Source organism: Pseudogymnoascus verrucosus, assembly GCF_001662655.1.
Source record: "Pseudogymnoascus verrucosus strain UAMH 10579 unplaced genomic scaffold scaffold_11, whole genome shotgun sequence".
Classification (NCBI taxonomy): Eukaryota; Fungi; Ascomycota; class Leotiomycetes; order Thelebolales; family Thelebolaceae; genus Pseudogymnoascus; species Pseudogymnoascus verrucosus.
The window spans coordinates 421,239-435,641 of record NW_017263662.1 but is presented as its reverse complement, the minus strand read 5'-3'; the positions used below and the strand labels follow the sequence as shown (position 1 = coordinate 435,641).

General features: G+C 45.1%; 3 protein-coding genes across 3 annotated transcripts; 2 read left to right on the top strand and 1 right to left on the bottom strand.

The window, feature by feature from the left end:
• Nucleotides 1-1,604: 1,604 nt before the first annotated feature.
• Nucleotides 1,605-3,490, top strand: VE01_03615 (uncharacterized protein). The gene has a single exon (XM_018273100.2). The coding sequence runs from the start codon at nt 1,728-1,730 to the stop codon at nt 3,273-3,275; it is 1,548 nt and encodes a 515-aa protein (XP_018132252.1). The 5' UTR covers nt 1,605-1,727; the 3' UTR covers nt 3,276-3,490.
• A 1,886-nt stretch (nt 3,491-5,376) lies between these two features.
• Nucleotides 5,377-10,644, bottom strand: VE01_03614 (uncharacterized protein). The gene is made up of 5 exons (XM_059463548.1): nt 10,475-10,644; nt 9,977-10,420; nt 9,877-9,927; nt 9,364-9,823; nt 5,377-9,308 (listed from the first exon to the last, which is right to left on the bottom strand). The coding sequence occupies exons 1-5, from the start codon at nt 10,481-10,483 to the stop codon at nt 5,515-5,517; spliced, it is 4,758 nt and encodes a 1,585-aa protein (XP_059319860.1). The 5' UTR covers nt 10,484-10,644; the 3' UTR covers nt 5,377-5,514.
• A 340-nt stretch (nt 10,645-10,984) lies between these two features.
• On the top strand, nt 10,985-13,974 carry VE01_03613 (uncharacterized protein; the record flags this gene model as incomplete). Its single annotated transcript, XM_018273098.2, has 10 exons — nt 10,985-11,380; nt 11,438-11,556; nt 11,646-12,216; nt 12,268-12,451; nt 12,504-12,821; nt 12,886-12,962; nt 13,222-13,308; nt 13,368-13,455; nt 13,516-13,609; nt 13,687-13,974. The coding sequence occupies exons 1-10, from the start codon at nt 11,314-11,316 to the stop codon at nt 13,972-13,974; spliced, it is 1,893 nt and encodes a 630-aa protein (XP_018132258.2). The 5' UTR covers nt 10,985-11,313.
• Between the last annotated feature and the right edge of the window lie 429 nt (nt 13,975-14,403).

Sequence of the window (14,403 nt, the reverse complement as noted above, 5' to 3'; positions counted from 1 at the left end):
CCCAATAGCCCCTTTATTGGAAGAAGAGAGTCTAAAGCGTTAAGAATAATTCCTCGTTTCAATAGTTGCTTTAAGTCCCAGTTTTTAGTAGGTGAGAGCTTGGCTCTCTATTGCCTTTCTCCCAGTTCATCAGCAGAGACTTGACAGCGGCGCACCTGACGAAAGATGTCGCCATCGGTGTAATTAGAAGAGTAGCCATGTCCTCCCAGTAGATTATGTCTTGTGTCATCATCAAGATCTGCTGAGTCAGTATGAATCATTATATTTTGTACAGAATCTCACCTGTTCTATAAAAGTCCACTACCACAAGGGGATCCCTTGTTTCAAACATTGGAGCTGAGTCGCACTGGCGAGCTGGTTCACACTCAGGCACCAAGCCTTCTTCCAACAAACCCTTACTTTGGAACACCTTTAAATGCAGTTTGTTCATTTTCCACTCCAACACAAGGTTCATTTGCACATAACAGGTAAATTCCCATATCCCAAGATTTGGTCCACGGGGGTAACACGGCCAGTTCTGGGAAGCCTTCTTATCTTCATATCCTGTCCATCAACTAAATACCGGCACGCCACACTCTATGGTTCTCGAAACAGTCAATTCCACACAGGAAGCACGAGTTTTAGGTGACTCTAGTGAGACATCTCGCAATCCAGTGCCAAGGAGGAGACGGAAGAGTCCGAACTTAAACTGTGATATCTGCCCAGAAAAACTTATGTGTCGCCGCGATCTAGAGTAAGTACGCCAAAGCCACACCAAACATACAACTATTGACTTTTTGAAAGAAAGCACGCAGCAACTCACGACTACCCTCACAAGTGTGACTCTTGTCAAAAAGGATTTAAACGTCTCTGCGATCGGAAGTAAGTCCGCCAATCTATACTTAAGCCCTATCATTGAACCTTGCAAAGGAAGCATTCAAAGGCCCACGAACGCCCCTTCGACTGCACCATTTCCGGCTGTAATTATACCACGGGGTTCTCTTCCCGTAAAGATCGCCAACGCCATATAGACAACGTTCACTGCAACAGCACATTCACATTCTACTTTACAAACTGCGGGAAGATGTTTTCAAGATCTGACAATTGCAAACGACATATTGAGGAGCAGCATCCTTAATAATATTTTGTAATAGATTCCAACTTTACTCGCTACGTTATTAGTAGCTATTCAGTAAGTAAAATTAGCTCCCAGTTCACTTCGTCCGGTCTTTTACCAGCTCTGCTGGATGCAACCTTTTTTACATTTCTATCTCTTTCAAAATATTAATGTACCTTCTAGAGCTCTATGTAAATAAAAAAAACTATATATTTACGACATTTACTAAGTAATCTTTAGGACGCCATATTCCAATTTGCAGAACAGTGTCGATTGACTGCACTATGATAATTACAGTGCCGTTACGAACTTGTACTACGCAAAATTCCTCACAATAGATCCACGCCTCAGGGTAATTTCGAAGGGACTTTTATTGCCCAATCGCTTACTTCGACACATTTGTTTGCTATCTGTCTTTTCCGTCAAATCGGGTATTTTATCCTGTTACGTTGGACTTTGTGACAAGGTTTTCCCTGTTGAATATAGAGAGATAGCAATAATATACTTTGTAAAGAGTAAACGCCTCTCCCGCTTCTATCCGCTGTCTCCACCAGTAGACCCCACATCACCTCATATCCACATCTCCATCTCGAGCACGACACAACAACTACAAACCACTGCCTAGAGTGCGATGTCGTTTATACTCCCCTTACTCTCTTATCCTGGCATCCCCTCCACCGCAAAGTCAGAAGCCATAACACGAATCCTCTCTGACCCCGGACTCCCCACCACATCGCCCCCAGCAACGTCGTCGTTCTGGCTCTCACCTCTTCACCCGGCCTTCTCTACACCCCCCTTGCCCCCATCTCCAGATGCTGAAATTGTCATCATCGGCTCTGGCATAACCGGTACCTCCATCGCACGGCACCTAGTCCGATCCCACCGCGCCTCGCTATCGAAACAAGACAAGAAACAAAATCCCATCGTCCTTCTCGACGCTCGCGATATATGCAGTGGTGCCACAGGCCGTAACGGAGGCCACGTGAATGAAGTTGGATGGGAGGAGTATGGGGATCTAGTGACGCGGTACGGGCGGGAGGAAGCGAAGAAGATCACGCGCTTCCGGATGGCGCACGTGGACGAGTTCATGCGTGTTGTTGCTGAGGAGGGACTCGGCAAAGAGTGTGGGATGAGAGTTGTGGAGTCTACCTGTGTGTTCTTTGGGGAGAAAGGATGGGAAAGGGGCAAAGCGGCAGTTAAAGGGTTTAAGGAGGACTTTGGAGGCGAAGTGGATGCTTGCAAGACCACTGAGGGGCCCGAAGAGATGCAGTCAATGGGGGTACCGGGGGCATATGGCATTATCAAGGGGAAAGCCGGAGCTATGTGGCCGTATCGTTTTGTATCTGGTGTGCTGGCTAACCTGAAGCGTGATGATGAGGGCTTCCATGTTTGTGCACATACCCCTGCGACGAGTATTTCGGTGTCTGAGGATGGGTTTTTCATTGTATCGACGCCGAGGGGTGAAATCAGAGCAAAGCACGTCATTCACGCAAGTAATGCCCATATTGGCCATCTTGTTCCGGGATTTAGGGGGAGAGTTTATCCGCTGCGCGGGCAGATGTCGGCGCAGGTCCCTCCAAAGGGATTTTCGCATCAGGGAGAAAAGAGGTCGTGGAGCTTTGAGTATGATGTTGGGTTTGATTACTTGACACAGTTGCCGAAGAGAGAAACTAAAGCGGGCGAATGGGACGATGGAGGGGAGATGATGTTCGGAGGTGGATTTGTGCAAGCAGGGTTTAGTGGCCTGGTGGAGATGGGTGTCGCGAGCGATGCGGAGTTAAATGAGAATGCTGCCGAGCATTTGAGGCAAGGCCTTGGGAAGGCGTTTGAGAATGTCGGGGGGGATGGGTTTAAGGTGAAGAGCATGTGGACGGGGAATATGGGGTTTAGTGTCGACATGCTTCCTTGGGTTGGAAAGCTGCCTGGGTCTTTGACTGGGAGGGGGTCGGGACAGGGAGCGGAATGGGTGAGCGTGGGGTATTCGGGGGAGGGAATGGTGAATGCCTGGCTGTGTGGTAAGGCATTGGCAATGATGATACTCGGACAGGAGGAGAGTATTAAGGAGTGGTTTCCGCAGCATATGGGGATTTCCGATGAAAGAATAAGGGAATCAGTTCTGGAGCGGTGTGTGGACATTGGAACCATCGGGCGATCCGACTTGAACATGACTCCAGTTTGATATATCAAAAGGGGTCATAGGTATCTACGTGTGGAGTGTCGTTCCCAATACGGTGTAATTGATGATTATATCTGTCATGATAAGTGTACATAACCAGGTTATCTCATCGTGATAACGAAGTGTGGATATGTTCCGGCCCAACCACGAATAGCTGCCTAATACGCGGGGTAGTATTATAGGATATTGTAGATAGAATCATAACATTAACCTTTAACTATTAAAATGGATCCTACTATTGCCCATATTAATCCATTCCCTCAAGATGTTCGCACGGCCTTTCAGACCTATATTCATAGCTTTAGCTATGTTAATAGAGAGCGGCTAGACTACCTAAAATATCAACAATTACTACTCTATCTTCAGAACCCACTACTAAAGCCTACAACTCAAGTAGAGTCACGACTAAAGCATAGAGCTCAAACAGAGTTTATGCTTATACATAATAAGCTCTACCGGAAGCCTAACTCTAAGTTCTAGAGCCCACGATCTGTCGTTCTAGAGAGTGATGCATTTGACACTATTGTTAATGAACATCTACAGCTCTTACATGCAGGCCGGACAAAAACATAGACTATTCTATAACAGAAATACTATAGGCTAAAGCGAGAAGAAGTAGAGTTTATAGTAAAGCGATGTAAAAATTGCACACTAAATCGACCTGCTACTACAAAAGCTCCTCTAGTTCCTATTACTACAGGCCGAGCATAGGAAAGGGTTCAAATTAACTTAATTGATATGCGCCACGAGCTGTCAGGACGATATAAGTGGATTCTACATATAAAGGATCACTTCTTAAAATATACACAGCTATATCCATTAAAGAGCAAGCATGCAAAGCCGATTGTAGACTGCTTTGCTATCTTTATTGCAGCTTTCTTACCTCCTAAGATTATGCAAGCTGATAATGGGAAGGAATTTAAGGGGGCTCTACTTATCCTACTATGAAAGTATGGAATTTAAGTAGTAAATGGAGCACCACGGTCACCTCAAACGCAAGGCCTAGTTGAGTAGGCAAATGGAATTGTAGAAGCAAAGCTCCGAGCATGGAAAATGGACCATGGGTCTACAGAGTGGAATGATAGGCTACTTAAGGTCACGCTTGCAATGAACACCCAAATCCACTCTACAATTAGGTGCGCACCAGCCGAGCTACTGTTCTGAGACAGGAACTCTCATATTGACTGGCTTAATAGCCAGGCCCGGAAGGATCTCTCAATTGGAGTTGAGCAGGAGGACCCTAATATGGGACCAATTTTTGAGAGCCAGCTTGAGCCTAAAGCTCAAATTGACCTACAGCTTCAGCAAGAGCGAGAGCTCTCAATCAATTCTGATCTGGCGCCCTCGCTCAATTCTGAGCTGGCACCCTCGATCAATTCTAAGCTGGCGCCCTCGATCAATTCTGAGCTGGCGCCCTCGCTCAATTCTGAGCGAGCGCAAGAGCAGCTTCATTCTGAGCTCCGTCGTGGGACCCGGGCTCTGGTGCCAGCTCAGCCTAGGACTGAGCTTCGAGCTACACCTGACCCTATAATTGAGCGGGCTATAGCAGCTACTCAAAGAGCACGGGTTTCTATGGTACGCAAGTACACTAAGAAGCATGACATACAGCACTTTAAAGTAGGGGATATAGTCTCTATAAAGGTTCTACGGGAGGATAGAACCTCAACTGATAATAAGAGGCTCTTTGCACGCATTTTAAAAGAGCCTTACCTACACCGGTATCAGGTTATAACAGCCTCTGGTATTATACAACGCCTTATACCTACAAAATCACTTGGTGTTGTAGAGCAGGCTCTATGGTCTGATATTCAAATTCCTAATTCTACAAAGCAGGTAGGATTAGGGCTTGCAGCTAGAGAGGCTTCTACAAGTGTACGGGTAGGAATATCATGTCAATGCAAAGGGTAGTGTAGTACAAAGAGGTGCCGCTGTTATAAGGAGGTTAAGCAGTGTAGTGTTCACTGTCATAATGATGATCATAACTGTGGCAACTTATCAGGCCTAGCTACTCGTACGGAATTAGCTTTAGTAGAAAAGCCAAAGCGGAAGCGGGCAAGAGCAGACACTATTGGCAATAGTGTTTAGATTATTAATTTATTCAATTTGCTATACTCTTCTACTATTTGTAGTTGGCCTATTCGTGGTTGGGCCAGCCTATTCGCGAATGGGCCAGCGTATTCGCGAATACCACTTATTCGTGGTTGGGCCGGAACAGATATGTAGTGAAATTGAAGCTTCCAATTTATGAGAACCAAGGCGCCTCAAGTTCCAATCCCTTACTTATGATAACTATACCGCCATTCACTGCCACTACAAACTGGTATCTCGAAGGAAGATATTCAATGATAAACCCCTCATAATTTCTCTGCCACTCCGAAAGCAAGAAAAAGTGCCTCTTCACGCCATGTCCATTTGTCGTGATTCTCGACATGTCAAGGCTGCAAACCCAAAAATCTTTGTCAAGGAATAATATCAGATTCCCAGCGACGCTGATAATCTGCAAGATTTTATTCGAGTTCTTATCGAACCCCGGGATAGAAATAGGCGACGGGAACGAATCAAAAACGGAGATGTTGTTGGCTGGCCATACTTGTAGTGAGGTGCAGTCGGAATAAGAAGTAGAATGGGCGCTTCCATTGAAGAGATGTGCGATGAATCGAGAAGACTGCTGGTACTTTTGTTCATTTTGCCAATCTTGGATTGGGTGTTGGAAAGGCTGAGAAAAACGAGTGACATTGAAGTTTAATGCTTGTGCTGTCTCGTCGGTGGATAGTTTTGCTTGTAGCGAATCGGCCCATGAATAAATTCGCATGCTTTTGTGGTCAATAACGATAAAATTCCCTGTTAGGACAGGATGATTCACAATGTTCATCTTGTCGTCACTCTCGTGATGTATTGTAGCACCTACTTTCTCGGCTTTTGTGGTCCATACCTCCGCCGAAATCCTACTTCTGAAGAGTATCCTAGAACCAGATTGTGCCACGAGTATAGCTAGCGGCGGAGTTTTTAAACGTATCTCCGCGATTTCAGAGCCTGTTTTGCACTCAAGCTGTGAAACATCGATGTTTGTTAGAAGCACACGGCCAGCTTCATCCCCAGTAATAAGAAGAGAATTCTCCTTAATGTAGGCGATGCAAACTATTCTGACGTTTGCTGAATGACAATATAGAATCCCACGCTGAGTAGCAGTAGCTGTCTTAAAATAGGCAATGACCCCGTTTTGCTTTCCACAGAAGACAAAATCCCCATCTGGGTGAAAGCACATCGCCGTGACTTCTGCTTCAAGCGTATGCTTAGGCATGGTGACAGTTAGTGGCTCTAGCGTACTTGCTTGACTAAATTCGCTTTGACCACTTTCATTCATATTACTGGAGGAAAGCACAGCTGGCTTCCAGATACGAAGCTGAGAACGAAGGATGTCAGCAAAACCGAGGCCGTCGCTGCTGAATACAATCCCTTGGATACCCTCTTCATGAGGACAAATCTTGTATATAGATGTAAGGGTCTCTCCTCTAGTGCCCGAAATTTCAAATATTTTAATTGTGCCACAGGCGCTCCCAGTAACGAGTGTGCGACCGTTAGGTGAGCATGCGAGGTAGTGAGCATACACTTCTGGAATTTGAAAGCAGAGGTCAGCTGAATGCAAATCGTAAACTGCAATCTCCCCAAATCCATATGACACAACTAAATTGTTGATTTCTGGATTTGGATTGAAGGCAAGTGCATCGACAACGCTGTAATCCGCGAAACTTTTAGGGCTATCTAAAAGTTTGATATCTTCTCTGCTGCAACAGCCAATAAACTTCCTTGTTCTCGGAGCAAAAAGATACAACGGAAGGCCACGATAGTTCACAATCAAGGTTGTAGAATCCGGAGAGAATAATGCCTTTCTTGGTACCTGACATGGATTTGGAAAGGGAGCTGTACTGTGTATGCTGTCCGTCCATTGCCAGCGCTCTATTTCGGTCCCATCAAGTAATCCCCAGGTGATTATGTAGTTGCCTTTAGTGGCGGCAATTAAAGTAGCATTGTCGTCAATAAAAAGAAGAGTTAGGGCTTCGTGGTCCGTATCAAAACTCCAAACTTGGGTCTTCTCTGCCGTGTCCCAGACCTTCACTTTTCGTAGACCGCTCGAAGCCATGTATTCGTCCTTGCTGCTAAAAATAATAGCCTTTGGCCTTTCGCCATGGTCTACCATGTATTTTTCGTAGTTTGACTCCTTATCATAGAGGAATATAGTGCCATCCGATGCTGACACCGCTATATAGTGCTTTCCATAGGCGACTGCGGTGGTTGTATGAGTCGGGTAGTGGATTCTAACCAAGCAATCATCCCAAATATCGTCTAATTCCCCCTTTATGCATAATCCAGGTTGAGTAGATCTGTAAGTCTTCGAAATGAGAGACTCCACTGGGCACATTTGTGGGATTATGTCACGTATTGACGATGGTGAAATATCAATATTTGGACCGAATTTTGCGCTGAGTCTAATTAGATCTGTTATCCAGACTTCGAGTCTTTCCGTGGGTGGAGATAGTGGTGGCAGACATTTGATGCGGCGCTGCAAGTATGCTTGCAGATTATGTGCAGTTTGCGTAATATGGCCCAACTTTCTCTTTTCTGCGAGATGTTCTATCCATAAAAGAAGATTGTTGTCTAAGAACTTCAAAAGGGCATCCCATATGGTTGGATCCTGTGATGAACATCCATTGATATGATCTGAGAAATACTCGCAAGCGTATTCTAGGAATTGTGCCCTTGTGACATCTTTTAGGCCTCCTTTCGTCTGCCATTGCTGCATGTCTTCTGTTAAGATTTGAAGGCATATCTGGGCTATTCGAGTATGGCTACTTATTTGCTCTAGCTTAAGGTTAGGCAAATTATGCTGTTGTAACAAAAATGACTTGGCGGTTTGATGAATAGCTTCAACCTCATCTTTTTGATTGACGGATAACAGCTGGCCACATATTGCAGAAATGAATTTTCTAAGATTGTGAACAGTCTGGTTTATATCCAGCTTAATCACAAGTTGTAGCTCATCAACTTTCAATGGGCGAGATGACAATAAAGCCCACATAAAGACGGCCTTTGCAAGTGTCGTAGTGCGAAGGCCTTTAGCGGAAACGGTTTCTAGCATCCCAGCGTAGAATTCGTTCATATCTGTCGACAAATCGCTCAGAATATCCTCGGCGCTTTCCTCTGAATATGCCTGCTGTAGCTCTTTCACTACCAAAGAAACCCATAGAAACGATCCAGATGCTTTGGCAAGTATTCGCTGCTTCAAAAGCCGCTGCCCATTCTCGTCGCTAGCAGGAAGAAGATGTATTTTTGAATCAATAAAGATTTCTAGGTCTTTAAGTGTATCAACAGCTTTAACTTGGTAGTGCTCAGTAAAATGCGTGATGTTGGCCAAGCAGTTGTCGAGCTCAGGAGACTTGCCCGAGGTTATGAATATCCTTAAGTGTTGAGGGATTTCGGCGAATAAAGAGAGAATGAGTGGAAGAAAACGGCACTCATCTAGAGCATCGATTACCCAGAAGTGAATATTTGAGCTGTGATCTTTGAATATGCACCCAAGAAACAACTTTTGCCAAATCGTCCTTTCATCCCACTGTTCCCACGAAGTAGATTCTTGCTTAAATTCGCATAATCTCTTCAGTATCGTATTGTCATTGTTTGCCATTTGATAAGCTAAAGATCGTAGACATCCGGAAATTGTTGATTTTGTAGCATTGCCACGCCTGAAGAAATAAAAGCAGCATTTCAATTCGCGGTCTCGAAGATCGGTGATTACTTGGCTGGACAAAACAGACTTACCCGAACCTGGCTTTCCAGAAAGACAAAAAATGCGTCGCTTGGCGTCCTCATCTCCCCTCCAGGAGATATAGACTTCATTGGACAATAGCCACCCGCCAGAACCGGCAACTCGTATATTTTCTAGAGTTGATAGATCCCCAATGGGTGGCTCAGCCACCCCCGTGAATTTTATGAGCTGCTGTCGCTGCAGTTCTAAGACGTCAGACGAAGCCTGAGAAGCTGGGAAATATTAGAAGTGTCCCCGTTCCTTATTTGTCATGTAGGTTTACATTACCTTCTAATAAAATCAAGTCTATTGTGGTAATGAAAGACCTGCGAAGTGTCTGATAATTTGGATCGGTCTTTAAATCAAACTTACACACACCACGATGATTAGCATTTAAAAGTGATGAATGTTCCTTTGCATAGCCAAGGGTGGCCGATGATTTGTCGACAATCATTGTATCTACGCCTATGATTGTGCTCGGGATTGTTTCGTAGAACGACCAGAGTTGAAGATCTTCTGCGAAATGTCGGAAACTGTCATTGATAGAAATGATCGTTTCGGAAGTGCGGTTTAATTCTGCAACAAAGGGCTTTGCGCCATAGGAAACTGGTCCAATGGATATTTGGAGGATGTTTGACAATGTCTTTGCTAAGTGAGAACCTCGATGGGGTGTCGCCAAAAAATAAAGACTGTGGATACGACGAGTCAAGTCTCGTAACTGCGGGTCTTCTCGAGCAAGTAGATAAGCCTGGGCCATTTTCAATCAGTAGGCCACTTCCTATAGCAGCATGAAAGGCGTACCTTTTTTATGACAATTCCACCCATGCTATGTGCAACGAAGACAATTTTCGTCTATTGGATAATCAGATCATAACCACGGCAATGCTTGCTCCGGGCATACCTTATTTCCACGGATATCAGGGCTGCATTTAACCTCGCCTAGCAAAGATCGGGCAAAGTCATGGACTGTCAGTGTGCTCTCTTTCCTCTCATCCCAATCTGCCTTGTAGCCAAAGCTGTGTATGCGTACATGGCGAAAATTAGGATCTAGTGGCAACCATTCCTTTGGCCAGTAATGCATTGGATCGGGTGACATAGACCATGTTTTCCGAGAGCCGCCACCGAGACCATGGACAAAAATAAAGTCTATTAGAGGCTTTGGGACGTCATGGATGAGATTAAGTCCGAGCGGCCCTTTGATATCTTGTGGGGTATCTAAAGCTTCTTCTATTTTGGATCTTGTTTTATGAGAAAGGCCAATTCTCTGCAAAGCTCCTATTACTGATCGTCCTATGTGGTCAGGGTTTTTTGCTGGGGATGCCGCCACCGCCGGATGCCTTCTAAACTAATATCTGGTAAGGCTCTGCGTAATAATAATTAAGGCATATATTTGACTTACGCGATCCATGATGGCCTGAGTTACGGCGCAAATGGGGCTCCGTCCTCTGTCCCGAACAGTGGTTTAGCGGCGGAAGAATCCCATATACCTGACAGGAGGTATTGAGGTAATAAATGAGAGGGCACGTTAACGTGGGATTGGGACATTACGACAGAGAAAATGAATTTGTATCTGACGGTCACTCATTCAAGTTGCCGAGCCTCGCAGCCTATCAACAGATATACTAAAAATACGATTTCAGGACCTCATGTAGGATCTGTCTGCCACGTCTGCGCTCCATCTGTTGGCTGTAGGTGTGCGATTCCAGTGCAGTACATTGTCAAGCCTGCATGCCGAATGCATGGCTATGCAGGAAAGTGGATAACATGTCGTTCAACCGCCAACCAGGCGAGCAATCGTCAAATGGATTATAAATTATCCGCCAACTTGAAACATCCATCATGCACAGACTCAGTTGAGGGTTTACTTCGGCGGCTAATACGCTATTATGTCGAAGCGGTTACCTGTGGTGGGAACTATGGACAAATAGTGTCAGTATTCCTCTGAATGTTCGGCTAAAGGCAATTCTAGACTGTGTAAAATTTAGTTACATTTGGAAAGGTTATTTCGGTTCGATATATTTATTCAACAGTATCCGTGCCTACAACAGATGGGTAGGTGCCGAGGTTGGTTAGTTACGCCGCAGCATACTACATAGTGTGGGGGGGGAGGCCAAATAGATTCCAACACCGAAACCGAAACTCCGCATAAGTTGAAGTAAATCCGCTGAATAGAGTTCGACTCATGATATATTCAAACATCGAGACACCTGGAACAATATAATTAGTTTGTCACAAAGCATGGAATCAACGTCAAGATTGAACATGCAAGAAAACAGTCCCACGATAAACATTGACGTGGTTTCTGGTTTGCACAACTTATCCGTAGCATATCTGAGATCATTTACTTATGCTTTTCAATCAGAGATACCACTATTTCAGCGGCCGCTAGGCGTCAGTAGCCTTGGCTCTTCGCTCTGGGCTTCGGCTTATAGGGTTGACAGCAAGAATGACGCTGGGGAAGATGAGAGCTATTTCATGAAGGTAAATCAACCTTCGAAGAACCCCAAAATCTTGCGATAAACTTAGCATTAAGACATACATTTTACATTGCTATATTAACATGACAATAGGTATCAATTGGCGAGCAAGGGAGGGCTGCATTGTATGGAGAATTTGAATCTACGTCAAAAATCCATTCTGTCGTACCCGATTTCATCCCCAAGCCAATTCTATGGGGCTCGTTCAAAGAAATACAAAACGCCCACTACTATATCTGCAAATTCTATAAACTAAGACCAGATCTCCCGGAGAAATTCGAGTTTTGCGCAAAGGTGGCCGAACTGCACTCCAAGAGCCAATCGCCAAACGGAAAATTCGGCTTCCATGTGATAACATACAATGGGAATCTTCCCCAGGAGAATGGGTATGCTGATACTTGGGAAGAATGTTTCGTCAGTGGCTTTAGGCATATGTTAACCTTGAACATAGACCGTGGGGGACCATGGGAGGAAATGGAAAAACTCAAATCAGCTGTGATAGATAAAGTCATTCCAAGACTTCTCCGGCCTATGGAGTCCAACGGGCGATTTATCAAGCCGTGTCTAGTCCACGGCGATTTATGGTATGGAAATGCTGCCGTAGATTCCGAAACTGGTTGTCCATTGGTATATGACCCCTCTAGCTTTTACGCGCACAATGAATGTGAGGAAAGATCTCTCCGCGTCTCCAGTTAGTATTGTTAACAAATTCTAGACGAGCTTGGAAATTGGCGACCAGGGCGGAATAAATTTGACAGAAGCTATTTCCTTGCATACGAATTGAACATGAAGAAGTCAGAGCCCGTGGATGATTTTGATGACCGAAATGCCCTGTATTCAATACGCTTCAATCTGCATGCTGCAGCTCTATTTCCGGGAGAGTTGAGCTATAGAGAGTTGTGATGCATCCTATCTATCTGCCTATTGTATTAGTAACTGATTATGACTAAGGGTTATAGATGAAATGAAGAGGTTAATTGCAAAATATCCAAATGGCTACGAGGAAGTGGAGGGCATCTCAGCTGCGTCAACAGCTCAAGCTCTCTCTACTTCATTTGATGTGAACGATATATCTATCCCAGCAGTAGGCTTTGGCACGTTCCAGGGCGGCGACGGAAATGGCCAAGTCAAGAAAGCTGTGCTAAATGCTTTACGGGCGGGCTACAGACACATCGACACTGCCTTGGCCTATGGGAACGAGAAAGAAGTCGGCGAAGCCATCAAGGAAAGCGGTATTCCTCGGAAAGAGATTTTTGTCACCACTAAATTGTAAGATATCTACTCCTTCCCAGCAATGGCTTCCAAAGTCATCTTATATTGATGGGTCTCTCAGAGCTCAGACGTGGCATAACCCTTCAGATGTGGAAGAAGCACTCGACCAAAGTTTGAAGACCCTGCAACTCGATTATGGTAAGCACAAGCAATCTTTCCGACAACAGAAACTCAACGATAGCTAACGAATACCCCGAATGTTTCAGTGGATTTACATTTGATGCATTGTGGGTTTTCCCATTTAATATTGCTTCAGATGATAAATTAACAAACACGTCAGTCCCCCATGCATATACCGCAGGTCCAAATCACAGTACAGTCCGCCATCCCAATGGAAAAGTAGGGCACTAAAATACCCAATCTAAATACTGCGTGTGTTAACAAGATACAAAGCCAGTAATCGACCTCGAGCTGTCGCGAGCATACCCGCAAACTTGGCAAGCAATGGAGAAGTTGGTGGATAGTGGCAAGACGAGACTGATAGGTAGGACAACCTCTTCCCCGCGATATCACATCACAAGCTTTATTAATTCTTGAAACTAGGCGTCTCAAACTTCAGCATCCTCAAGACAAAGCGAATCCTTGAAATTGCACGGATCCGACCTGCCGTAAACCAGGTAGAAATACACCCGTAAGTATGCAACCCCTAATTTGTGCCATACTCGGGGGATTTCTCTAAATACGTTGTTAGATATTTCCCTCAACAGGAGCTTCTGGATTTCTGCTTTGCCGAGGGGATCCACGTCACCGCTCACCAGCCCCTCGGAGGCCGCCCAGTCGCCCCGGTCGGCCCAAATTCAGACCGCCCCGGTCCTCTCTTGGACCCCACAATAAGCTCCGCTACCTTTGATAATTTTACCAGCTAACCCTCTCAACGATTGCTGAAATTGCAAAATCGATTGGCAAATCACCTGCCCAAGTCCTCCTTTCCTGGGCGCTCCAGCGTGGTGTGTCTGTTGTTCCCATAACAGCTCAAGAGGACAGAATGGTAGAGAACCGAGCACTCTCTCGCCTCGCCGACGAAGATATGACGAAGATCAATAAAATTGTCAAATCTACGGGCGCGGTCCGATACTTGGATCCGAAAGGGCATATTGGGTTTGATATCTTTATGGAGTCTGTTGACGAACCAGTTGCGGCTGCCGAATAAGAGTTCAAGACTCAAGATGACGCATAATGAGTTTGACGGAATTATTCTCTTTTATATACGAGAGGGGACTCCTGTTATCGTGTTTCATTACAGATCTAGTCTGCGCGTGGACACAATTCACGCGTTTGGAGGAATTCTTGAGGTCTGATTTAAGTTATTTTGGTCAATGCGATCCGAACCGTGTTTCACCTTCGAGATATTCTACAAGTGAAGCTAACTCGGAAGGGATGATCTGCCTTGCTCAGGCCACCACCCCATGATAACTATGATTTCTCCAGTGCATAACGGTCTCCAGATATGTGAGATATGGGAGTATGCATAGATATCCAAGATAGAGTTTAGAGATTGACAGTGGCTGGCAAGGCTATCAGAGGGCAATAGGAAGCGAGTGGAGTTTTGAGGGTGTCAAGAGCCATGCCACGTTAATTA

Excerpts from the sequence above, each read along its gene's own strand:
- VE01_03615 (XM_018273100.2), top strand. The coding sequence starts at position 1,728 with ATGTCGTTTATACTCCCCTTACTCTCTTATCCTGGCATCCCCTCCACC.
- VE01_03614 (XM_059463548.1), bottom strand. Across the intron at positions 9,928-9,976 it reads CTGATATCCGTGGAAATAAG|ACGAAAATTGTCTTCGTTGC; the intron begins GTATGCCCGGAG and ends ATTATCCAATAG. Across the intron at positions 9,309-9,363 it reads AGACTTGATTTTATTAGAAG|CTTCTCAGGCTTCGTCTGAC; the intron begins GTAATGTAAACC and ends AATATTTCCCAG.